The 12,059-nt window shown below is 42.6% G+C and overlaps 1 protein-coding gene and 1 pseudogene across 5 annotated transcripts in view; both read right to left on the reverse strand.

Moving 5' to 3' along the window:
* LOC308585762 (lactosylceramide 4-alpha-galactosyltransferase pseudogene) overlaps nt 1-12,059 on the reverse strand; it is an 86,719-nt pseudogene that overhangs the window by 24,908 nt on the left and 49,752 nt on the right. The window contains exon 1 of one of the 3 annotated variants that reach the window (XR_014013507.1): nt 8,716-8,806. The exons of the other annotated variants lie outside the window; for them this stretch is intronic. The product of XR_014013507.1 is annotated as a lactosylceramide 4-alpha-galactosyltransferase pseudogene (transcript). Of the gene's footprint in view, nt 1-8,715; nt 8,807-12,059 lie in introns of those variants that run through there. 3 annotated transcript variants of the gene reach the window in all.
* Nucleotides 3,596-12,059, reverse strand: part of LOC308585763 (lactosylceramide 4-alpha-galactosyltransferase-like) — a 58,166-nt gene continuing 49,702 nt past the window's right edge. Inside the window, exons 1-2 of one of the 2 annotated variants that reach the window (XM_081191851.1) lie at nt 8,716-8,735; nt 3,596-6,846 (exon numbers count right to left, since the gene is read on the reverse strand). In XM_081191851.1, the coding sequence (XP_081047977.1) occupies nt 5,738-6,799 (1,062 nt within the window). In that variant the 5' untranslated portion in view covers nt 6,800-6,846; nt 8,716-8,735 and the 3' untranslated portion in view covers nt 3,596-5,737. Of the gene's footprint in view, nt 6,847-8,715; nt 8,736-12,059 lie in introns of those variants that run through there. The other variant, XM_081191850.1, reaches the window with a different exon arrangement.

Below are 12,059 nucleotides of genomic sequence, written 5' to 3' on the forward strand. Positions count from 1 at the left end.
TTTGTTGGAAAATAAAACCCCAAGATGGTTGTCGCCAATGGAGGCAAAAACTGTGAAAAAGCTCAATATGGAGGCCAAATGGCCAAAATATTGGGAAATTTTGGAACAGGAGGGAGACAAACTGAAATTACAGAGTTTTGAGAAATTGAAAGATAAAGTGCGAGATTGGCTCCATTATTCTCAAATAATGGAGGTTTACAAACAAGACAGGAAAATTGGCTTCCAGGTGGAGAAATCCAAATTAGAAACAGAACTGCTAGAACCCAACACTAAGAACTTGTCAAGAATGTATAACTTGCTGTTGAAATGGAATACACAAGATGAAGCAGTGAAATCAGCTATGATAAAGTGGGCACAGGATATTGGTCATAACATTATGTTTGCTGACTGGGAACAGTTGTGGATCACCGGTATGAAATTTACGGCATGTAATGCCTTAAAGGAAAATATTATGGAAATGATTTATAGGTGGTACATGACCCCAGTCAAGCTTGCCAAAATTTACCACTTGTCTGATAATAAATGTTGGAAATGTAAAGAAACTGAAGGTACTTTTTTTCACCTTTGGTGGACATGCCCAAAGATTAAGGCCTTCTGGGAAATGATATATAATGAAATGAACAAGGTACTTAAATGTACTTTCCCTAAGAAACCAGAAGCCTTTCTCCTGGGAATTGTCGGCCAATTGGTGTTAAAGAAAGATAGAACATTTTTCATGTACGCTACAACAGCAGCAAGAATAGTCATCGCAAAGTATTGGAAGACAGAAGACTTACCCACTCTGGAAGAATGACAGATGAAGGTGACGGACTATATGGCTTTGGCTGAGATGACTGGCAGAATCCGAGACCAGGGGAAAGAGACGGCGGAAGAAGATTGGAAGAAATTTAAAATTTATCTTAAGAAATACTGTAAAATTAATGAGTGCTAAAATGTTATGGGTATAAAAAGTAAGTGGATTACAGCTGTAAAGATTAAGTAGAAGGAAAGAAAAGGAAATAATTAGACAATTAGATAAAATTAAGGGGGAGGATTTGCTGGAATAAATTTAGGAATTGGAATGCAGAAAGGGGAGGTATGGGGAGGTCGCTGAAATAAGTTTTAAGAAAAAAAAGGATATGAAACTATACATGTTTGTTTTTGTGTTTGTATGTCTGTATTGTCTGTGTTTATATAAATTGTGAAAAACTAATAAAAAATTTATTTAAAAAAAAACAGAAGGTCTCTATATGGGCTCTTGGGTACCCCATAAGGGAAAAGGAGCAGTTTTTGTTTACAACACTGCAATGCATTTACATTTGTAATCGAACCTACCTACTTTTTGGTGTCAGCTGTGAACAAGTACATTCCATCTGAAGAGCATTTATTTGCCTGTTGCTTTTCTTTCTTTCCTCCTTAAATAGAGTTGTAAGCATTTGGGAATGGCTTCCTGACATTTTAACTTATTGATATAAGGAAATGTCTCTTTGATTGTTATAACAGGCAGCGGCCACTAACCCAGTTCTTCCTCCTTTTCCACAACCATGGCACTCGTTTTTATTCTGTTCTCCCTTTCTCAAGTCTCCAGTAAAACTGAAACGCTTGAGGCAAAGTCTTGCGTTTTTCGACAGATGCGTTTGTGGAAATGTTGTAACTTTGCACTGGCCTGTTGCTTCTTTCTTCAAAATGCATGCAACCATCATGCAACAACAGGAATACTTCCTTCTCTTCTTCACCATGGCATTGCTTAAACTCAGAAGGCTTTCCCTTGACCATGCCTTTTCCATCAGAAATTGCAGAGGGGGGCATGGAGGAAATGACAGTGGAAATGTGTACACAAGTAATACAGAAAGGGGAATTACATATACACATAGCTGTCAACTTACAGATTTGAAAATAAGGGACCAGCAGCCTCGAAAATAAGGGATCAGCAGCCAAAATAAGGGATCAACAATTACTTTGATAAAATACAGATTTTGTTGCATGCAAATGGCTTTAGGTACCTATGAGGTCCATAAATTACCATATAGCATATATTCAACACAAAAAACAGCAACAATTTGTTGTTGACAAAGGACAGCTGGACATAGAAAGGGCCCCATTACCTTCATTAGCTTATTTAAGGGACATAATCAATAAGGGACAGCAGCGGGAGATGGCGCTGGAATAAGGGACTGTCCCGCCAAATAAGGGACGCTTGACAGCTATGCATATACAAACATCAGAAAATGGTACTCGCTGTGAGACTGCCACCTTCATGTCATTCCGGGATTGCATCCAAGTTTCTGACATTGCCTAGAGCAGGAGAAGCTAACCCTGGTCCACAAGTCATGTCAACCCTCCAAAAGATATGGTTCTACCCCCCCGCAGCCACAGCCAAAACTTCTCATCCAAAATAATTAATTAGGTGAGTAAATGTACATTTTTTATTTTTTAAATATTTTAATGGCTTCTCCTATACTAGGTTCTCTTCAGCAATGCCATTTTTTGTGTGTGAACCTATCTTTGCCATGACCCTTCCAAAATTTGTCCTTTTTTATTATTAAACTGAATTTAGTTATGAATGATAAAAAAATATTTCAAATAGCAAACATCTTGAGAAATACAGTTTTCACCATGGCCACTTCTAAGCTTTGGTGACACCCACTTTTGCCTCTCAGCCACACCCAGCGGCCCAGGAACAGTTGATCATAAGCCCGTGTGTGGTCCTCAGCTTGAAAAATCTTTTTTTTAAAAAAAACACAACTTTTTAAATTAGTTTTCCAATAGACCCCCAATAATAGCCAAATTATAACAATAACAATTAATTTCCAAATTATACAATTATCAAAGTGCCAATCAACTTCCAATTAATACATTTTAGTTAAAGTGGCTCCCCACATGATGGTTTGGGGGCATTTTCGATCTTATATCACTGCGTTCCATAATCTTGATTAATATCAGTTACATTTGAGTTATAATAATCCCTTAGTCAACAGCTACATAATTAATTATTTCCATTCGTGATGTTACAATATATAAATTTATAAAGTTTCAAGTGACGAACTCAAACCATTATCTTTATTCTGCCCTGCGTGTAAAAACTGTTACATCCATGGAGATTTCTTCTGTCCATATGGTGTTGTCTCTTTTACTTCCCAGCTGTTGTTTTCTCCCATCGTCGCTTCGGGTAGAACTGTTTCTCAGAAGTCTTATCTCTCCGTCCCTTGCTTCGATGTCTCGGAACAGGTGACAGGTTGCTAGAAAACTTTCTGTCTCACTAGTAAAACATGTCACAGATCTCCACCATTTCCCCCTAAGCCTAGGAAAAGGTGGGCAGTTTTTGAACGTGCTGAAGATTTAATACTCCTTTCCAACTCCAAGAATCTCTGCAGCGTTCTTATCACAGTCCCCAAATTCTTTTCTTTCCAGCAAGAGATTTATGGTCTAATTAAACTTTATTACATTCCATCAGTAACACACACAAATCTCAATCTCTTTTTTCTTGTCTGTTGTTTTTAAATGGAAGTGAGGGGAATTTCTCTGTCTTTCCAACACAGTCATACTTGAGCTTCCCCTCCCCATCCTTTCTTCATTTCATATCACACACAGTTTCCATTTTTGCTTGTTATCCTCACTTGTAAATATCTTTTTATCTTATATTCCAGAGAGGGTTGCTGAATCATAAATACATAAAAGAAGCTTAGAATAAACAAACCGTGGGTTTTCCTCTCCCCCACCGACTCTCAGGCCAAAGAAAAGCTTATCTCAATTCAAACCTTTGATCCATGTAGCCTGTCTATTCAGCAGTATGTTGTTGCAACCCTTTTCCACCACACACTGGTAATTGAAAGCCAATTAAGGATCCAGTCAGATAGACAACCTCTGCTTTTTAATGGCAGCGTAGGAGGGTTTTCGGCAGACAAAGTGCTTTTGCACTCAGCGCCTCCGTCTCTCCCGCATTCCATGCTGAAGCAAGAGTCAGGTACCGAGATGAAATGCGAGTTAAGCCCCCCCCCCCATCCATGGGGGGAATCTGCAAGGATAATTTGCCCTCTGTCATCCTTGTTTTTTGTTCGCCAACAATGCCCCCTATTGTGGGGGCTGGCTCCATTAAGGCAGGCAGGACCGGAAACCCAGCTTGAAAAAGGTTAGTCGCTTCTGACCCAGAGGCTCAATACATGAGATGAGTGACACATATACCACAGAGAAGCCTGTCTCGCCATCTGAGAAAATGCTACCTCGTGCACTAATAGAAAGGAGTCTGATGGCATTTGAAGAATGAACAGGTATGACATGTGTATGGTGGTAGGTACTTATGAGTGGATGCCTCTTGCTCTATTCAGAACTGTCCTGTGCAAACCAAGCTTTATCAGAAAAATAGTTTTAAGGAGGGGAAAACTCAGTTCCAAAATTCGAACCTTGTGCCACTCCCCACTCCAATGTTCTCTTTGCTTCCCACTTATGTGGCAGCAGTGGAGTTGGAGATGTCTCATTAGAAGTCTCTCTGAGATGCCCTTCTTAGTGTCTCCTTCCTTTCCTGGAATCTTAAACTTTGCTCCAGGCAGCAGCATCTCCTCTCCAGGAATCCTGAGAAAGGTAGTTTTGCAGGGAACTGGAGTTCTTCTTAGTACAAACATCTGGCATGTGCTGTGCCTCTGCTGAGCATGCTGAAGACAGAAGCATTCAAGGCACCAAGGAGTAAAAGGGGTGCTTTGTTTACATGTTGAGCATCGGTGAAAAAAATGCAAAGAAAGTTCTGCTAACTTCATAATGTAGCTGAGCATTACGAGTTGAGGAGCTTCACATACCAAGCCAAGTAAATGCAAATTTCAGTGAGGCAAGGCACATTAACTGAGGTACGAAAGGTTCAGACGCGATCATGAAAATGTATGCAATGCACATGTAGTTCCAGCCTGAATCTATTCCCATCTTTAAATTGCAAAAGCCTGCAGTCATGGTTTCAGTGTCATATTCTGCTGGCACCTAGCCCTTCTTTTTAGAAAATATGCATGTTTCTTTTATGGTCAGAATAAGGAAGAGTCCCAACTCAAAAGTTTGCATATATCTTACTTGGCCATCATAAAAGTACAGTGGTACCTCAGGTTACAAACACTTTGAGTTACGTTTTTTTTCGGGTTATGAATGATATTAACCCGGAAGTGAGTTTTCCGAGCTCTTGGAGGCCTCACCGCTGCCCAGAGCCAAGCCCAGACATCCGTGGGGCCTACGGAGGCTCCGCAAATGGCCTCCAGCTGCGTGAGCTCTCAGAGGCCTCCGTGAATGCCGGAAGCCAAGCCAATTGTGGAAGAGGACCCTGAGCCCCCATCCAAACAATGACTATCATCAGCACAGGTAAGGGAAAAAACACATTTCCATTTTGTACTGTTTTGCTAATTTCATTTTATGGATCAATGGCCTCTTTAGGTAGTAAAATTCATGTAAAATTGCTGTTTTGGGGTCGCTTTTCATCATCTGGAACGGATCAATACACTTTCCATTACTTTCAATGGGAAAGTCCGCTTCAGGTTAAGAACGCACTTCCGGAACCAATTAAATACTTAACCTGAGGTACCACTGTATTCTTTTCTGAACTCCCAAGCCTGCTGGAACTCACAGCCATTCAGCTGCTCTTTGAAATGTTGAGCCAGCAACTCTACTGCTCCGTGGGGCTACCATTGTCAAATGGTGATAGACAATGGTGATTACCTGCCAGGGCTGAACAGCTTGGCTGATTTGCGTTTGTATCAACAGCAGGCTGCTGCTAGGCCCTGCCCCTTCAGAATGAGATCTTCATGAGCCTGTATGTGGAAGGACAATAGTGGGATTGCAGCTGAGCTAGCAAGGTTTTAGAGGTGATCGCAAGTTGTGTCCCTTGACTTTTCTTATTCCAGACATGCACTGCATAGGAGTTTCTAAAGAGTATGGGAAGTTCTGAAGCATTAATTGCTTCAAAATACTTCCTCCAATCCTGCCAGCGAATGGGATAAAAGGCATCTCGTGGGACAGCAGTAACACCCTTACAGCTTTTGCTGCTTCGGAGGCTATGGACAGAGCACCACCTCTTAAAAATGCGTGTCAGGAGCTGTGGACCCTGGTGCCCCCAGATCCATCGGTTGTAGTCCACCACAAAGTCCTGCATGCAAAGCTCTATAAACTTGTGTTTGGGCTCAAACGAGAGAAAGGCACCATTAAGTATATATTTGGACTGCGTACCAAGCACATTGGTGAGGTTATTTAAGTTCTTGAGGACTATGAAGTCTGTGTCTAAATAGATGCCACCAAGTTTCCACATGATGGTGATTCGGCATGCATCAGAAAGGATGGGCAAGAAATATGGCTCCCACCTCTGCTGAGCCACTGAGTACCAGCCAGCGAGGGGGGTGTTAGAGAAAAGGTTAATCAAGTCCAAATGTTTGAATTCAATGTTGGGGAAACAGCTAAGCAAGGAGAAGGCCACATGTTTGGGCAAAGTCTTATTGTAGCTTGCTAAACCCTTCATAAGAACAATGATTCTGGACTCAGGGTGAACCCTGGCTGCTGATTCAACAGAACACATAAACAGGAAGTTTGGATTCATTCGTTCCGATGTCTCTACAAAGTATATGTCTTTGTGTGATGAAGGAGGCCATCTGGATGAAGGAGTGGGAAGAGGAGGACACTTAACCTCTGTAGGCAAACTGTAGTGCTGTCTCTTGTCTTGGGCATCCTGGGTGATTCTCCAGTAGAACATGATACAGATGAAGGACATGAACTTAAAGATGATGATGCACACAGCCCAGAGTTTGTAGTTTGAAGTCAACTTGATTAATTTCAGTATGCAGGTAGGCACTTTCCACATCGTCTACTCACTACAGAGTTTTGAACTTGATGGAAAACCAAAATGAGCTGCAAGCAAACAAACAAACCAAATGAATTAATAACTTGATTAATAAATAAGGAGTGAAATAAATACAAAGTGGCAACATAAATTGCTGATCATGATTACAACTGAGGTGATCCCCCCCCCGAAAATTAGCTGCCCCTCCCAGTTTGGTGCCATCTGCAAATTTGATGAGCATACCCTCATTTCCTTCATCCAAGTTAGATAATGATGTTGGACAACAACAGGCCCAGGATAGAACCCTGAAGCACCTCACTTGACACTTTGCTCCAGGAAGACGAAGAACCATTCATGAGTACTCTTTGTTCGATCAGTCAACCAGCTACAAATCCACCTAACAGTTATAGAGCCCACATTTTACCAGCTTCCTCACAAGAATATCATGGGGGACTCTGTCAAAAACTTTACTGAAATCAAAATACACTATATCCACAGCATTCCCCTGATCCACCAAGATTGTAACTCAATAAAAAAAGAAAACAGATTCATCTGGCATGGCTTGTTTTTGAGAAACCCATGCTGGGTCCTGATAATCACAGCATCCTTTTCTAAGTGCTCACTATCACTATTATAGGACCTTTCCTGGAATCAATGTCAAGCTCACCGGTTAGTAGTTACCTGGGTCTTCTTTTTTCCCTTTTTGAAGATTTTGGAGACAACGTTTGCCCACCTCCAGTCTTCAGGGGCTTCACCTGTTCTCCAAGGATTCTCAAAGATTAAAGGCAATCAATAGATCATTGATTCCCATAATCTCTCATCACTAGTCATGCTGACTGGGGCTGAACCCAGCAATACTTGGAAGTGGGAAGATTCTTCTCCATTTTACAATAACACAGTGCCAAAAATAAATTTAGTTAAGCCCTCTCACTTCGTATTTTAAGGCAAAGAGTATACTTCAATATCACAGTTCTCTTTTGAAAATAGCAACTCCATATATTTTTGTTTTCCCTTAGAGGACTTGTTTATAATAATAACTCTTGGCACAAGTACCGCTCCAGTGGGAAGGTAAATGGTGTTTCCGTGCGCTGCTCTGGTTCGTCAGAAGCAGCTTAGTCATGCTGGCCACATGACCTCCCCAAAAAAACTGTCTGTAGACAAATGTCGGCTCCCTCGGCCATTAAAGCGAGATGAGCGCGCAACCCCAGAGTCATCCATGACTGGACTTAACTGTCAGGGATCCCTTCCCTTTTTTTTTTTAACCTGGGCAGCACTGGGGCGGGGCAGGGAGGTCAGGGCTGAGTGGAAACACCAGCAGGAGCCTCTGCCAATGTGTCTGTGCAGCCCTGACTTCCCTGCCCAGATCCAACACTTTTCTGGTAAACCCCATTCAGGAAAACCCTAGCAAAATTCTGCAACTCTACCCTATCCTGCCAGCTTCTCCTGAAAGCTACCTGGTGTGGAAAAAGAACAATTTGAAAACTACGTTCCAAGCATTTCTGAAGAAATCTGGTTTAGGGTCAAGGGCAGCAGAGGCAGCGAACAATAGTGAGAAAGCATGTAGTTGCTAGTAAAAACTGTACAGGGAGTGCTGCCAAAATTCTTATCAGGAGTACCGGTAATAATGGTCTTAGTTTCCCTTGCAGAATAGTAAAGTATTTTTTAATCATTTTTCCTAACCCCAGACTAGCTCCATTTTCTGCTTCAAAGCCATTTCCAACCCACTTGTTTCTCGGGGGCAGGGAAGGATTATTAAAATAGTTTTTAGTATGACTCTCTGCAGTTGGGCGTAGGGTTGCCAATAGTTCCATTGACCCCTGAATCGATTCTTTTAGCAGCAGCTTTATCTGCCACTGTAATATCCCCCCAAGGCACAGTCCCCCATCATCTCCCAAGACAAACGGTACCACCCAGTATCCGGTGGGAAGGGTACTCACTGTGCGAGGAAACCTTGCAATGGGTCTGCCGTCATACCAGGAAGCAGGAGAACTCAAATAGCAATATTGATTTATGAATTAAAGCTCAACAGCCAGGACTTATCACTCAGAAAACACTAAGGTTCTGACTAGTTGTGCACAGCTATAGAAAGAGCCACACCCAGACCACATACGTCTTAAAGAAACAAACCACTCTCACTAGCCCCACAACTAAAAAGACCACATTGATTTCTGTGACAGGAAAAAGATAATTTGCTACTTCTATTGTTTTTATTAATTAAATTTGTACACTGCCCTGCTTTGCAAGCCTCACTGCTACAACTGGAGACTGAAGAGGGTTCCTGGATCCAATTCCCTATTTGACACTTCATCAGAACTCTGAATAAAGTTTATATATTTCTGTACCCCGCAAAAAAGTTTTGGGTCACCCAAAATACTTTTGGATTCCCCTTGAGTAGCTCTACTGCAAAGCGCTGTTTTTGGACATCATCTTTTCTAGCAGGCCCCCTGCTAGAAAAAGGAGGAAAGCAAATACATTCCCTTATCTTGAGTTTGTAGTTAATGCATATGTTTCTTTAAATCACTAGAGCGTCTGTGTGTAGCAATCTAGCCAGCATTTGTTTGTCGTTGTCCACTCCTAAAAGCAAAGCCAATTTTTTTGTTCTCTCCCAACTTGTTGAGAAACACACCTCCACACTCAAAAAAGGGTCTTCTTGTGTGTGTGTTTCTTTGTGGCTGATTAGCTGCTCTCCCTGTGCAAAGGTCAGAGGGGGCAGGGTTTCTGTTGAGGCAGGTGATTAGCTGTGGGAGGAGCTTATCAGAGCTTGCAGGGCAGCGGCGCGCACAGTTTGATCCATCTTTTAGATTTAGGGGAGCTAGTCTCAAACGTTTGTTGGGGGAGACCTAGGTTTTTTGGGGGGGGGAGTTATTTGTCCTGTCTTCATGCTTTTTATGATGGAGGACCGCTGTAGCCACCCCCAATGACACGTTCTCAAGATGGAGGGTGAGGGTACAGCTGCAGTTGCCTGTGGTTCCTGCGCAATGTTTGCCATCTTGCCAAAGGTTGCAGGCAGCTTTACCTGCAGCGATTGCATGTTGATTGCCCTCTTAGAAGACAAAGTCCAGCAACTGGAGGAACGTGTAGCTACGCTCCAAAGAATTAGAGAGCTGGAGCTCTTCTTGGAAGCAACAGAGCACACTGTCTCCACCAAGGAGGAGACAGGGGACTCCCCTGAGAAGGAGGCTAGTTCACCAACACAGGAGCCAGATATATGGAGAAACGTGACTCAGAGAAGTAGGAGGCTCAGGGTTCGCTCTGATTGTTTAGAAATACACAATCGCTTTGAGATCCTCTCCCCTAGCATGGAAGACGAAGAGCAGACTCCATTTGAGGATCTCTCCCTCATTACAGTTGATCAGGTATATGAAGACGAGCAGCAAAGTCAGTCCTCAGGGAATGTGCAGGCGACCTTGGAACGGACAGCTCACGGAAGAACCCCGACCAAACCTAAGAGGAGGCGTGTAGTGGTGATAGGGGATTTCCTACTGAGGGGAACAGAAGCAGTGATCTGTGGGCCTGACAAGATGTCTCGGGAAGTGTGCTGTCTCCCCGGGGCTAAGATCCAAGATGTACCGGTAACTGAACGACTGCAAGGAATCATAAAACCCACTGACAAATACCCATTCCTCTTGGTTCATGTGGGAACCAATGACACTGCAAGCAATAGCCTCCAGAAGATCAAAAGAGACTACGAGGCTCTGGGCAGGAAATTGAAGCAATTAAATGCACAAATTGTCATCTCATCTGTCCTCCCAGTTGAACGACGTGGCCCAGGGAGAGAGGGAAAAATTGTGGAAGTGAACAGCTGGCTTCGAAAATGGTGTAAAAAGGAACGGTTTGGATTCTTAAATCACGGACTGCAGTTTCTTGAAGATGGACTTCTGGCAAGCGATGGGCTGCACCTCACAATGGTTGGGAGGAATATTTTTGCCAAAAACCTCAGAAACCTCATCAGGAGGGCTTTAAACTGACTAATGTGGGGGAGGGAGACAGTGCTCCTGAAGGTAGGAGTCTATCAATTGATGAAGATGATCATCCAAATGTCATAGACCAAATGGAGTAAACAGCACGCAGACCTAGTGGTGGGAGGAAAAAATCCTTAAATAAGAGACATGGGGGAATGATTAATGGACTTCAATGTCTGTACACTAATGCGCAAAGCATGGGAAATAAACAAGATGAGCTTGAGCTCTTAGTACAGCAAACTAAATATGACATAATAGGCATCACTGAAACCTGGTGGGATAAGTCCCACGATTGGAATATAATAATGGGGGGATACAATCTATTTCAGAGAAACAGACCAGACAAGAAAGGAGGAGGAGTGGCGTTATATGTCAGGGATGTGTATACCTGTGAAGAGATCCAAGATTTAGAACCTCAAAGCCAAAGTGAGAGCATTTGGGTCAAAATTAAGGGAGAGAAGAATAACAGAGACCTCATTGTGGGAGTTTACTATAGATCCCTAAGCCAAACGGAGGACATAGATGATGCCTTCCTGGAACAGATGGCCAAGCATGCAAAAGGAAGGGAGATAGTAGTAATGGGGGACTTCAATTACCCGGATATTTGTTGGATGTCAAACTCAGCCAAGAGCATAAGGTCAAACAGATTCCTCACTGGCCTTGCAGACAACTTCATTGTCCAGAAAGTGGGCAACACTTTCCAACAAGAGGAACAGCCATTTTAGATCTGGTCCTAACCAATGTTGATGACCTGGTTAGTGGGGTAGAAGTGGAAGGATCATTAGGCGCGAGTGATCATGCTCTTCTGAAGTTTACTATACAGCGGAAAGGAGCAGCCAAGCATACAAGGACTCAATTTCTTGACTTTAAGAAAGCCGACTTCATAAAACTTAGAGAAGTGCTGGGTGAGATCCCATGGACAGTAATACTAAAAGGAAAGGGAGTTCATGATGGCTGGGAGTTTGTTAAGAGGGAGATAGTAAAAGCACAACTTCAGGCAATACCAGTGAGACGGAATCATGGAAGGTGCCTAAAGAAGCCAGGGTGGCTATCTAAAGAACTTTTAACTGAGTTAAGATTAAAAAAGGATGTGTAAAAAAAATGGAAAAGGGGGGAAACCACCAAAGAGGAATTCAAACAAATAGCCAACACATGTAGACACAAAGCCAGAAAAGCTAAAGCACAGAATGAACTCAGGCTTGCTAGAGAGGTTAAAAGCAACAAAAAAGGCTTTTATGGGTATGTTCGTAGCAAAAGGAAGAACAAAGAAACAGTGGGGTCACTCAGAGGAGAAGATGGTGAAATGCAAACAGGGGACA

This window comes from Podarcis bocagei, assembly GCF_964188305.1.
Source record: "Podarcis bocagei genome assembly, chromosome: 4".
NCBI lineage: Eukaryota > Metazoa > Chordata > Lepidosauria > Squamata > Lacertidae > Podarcis > Podarcis bocagei.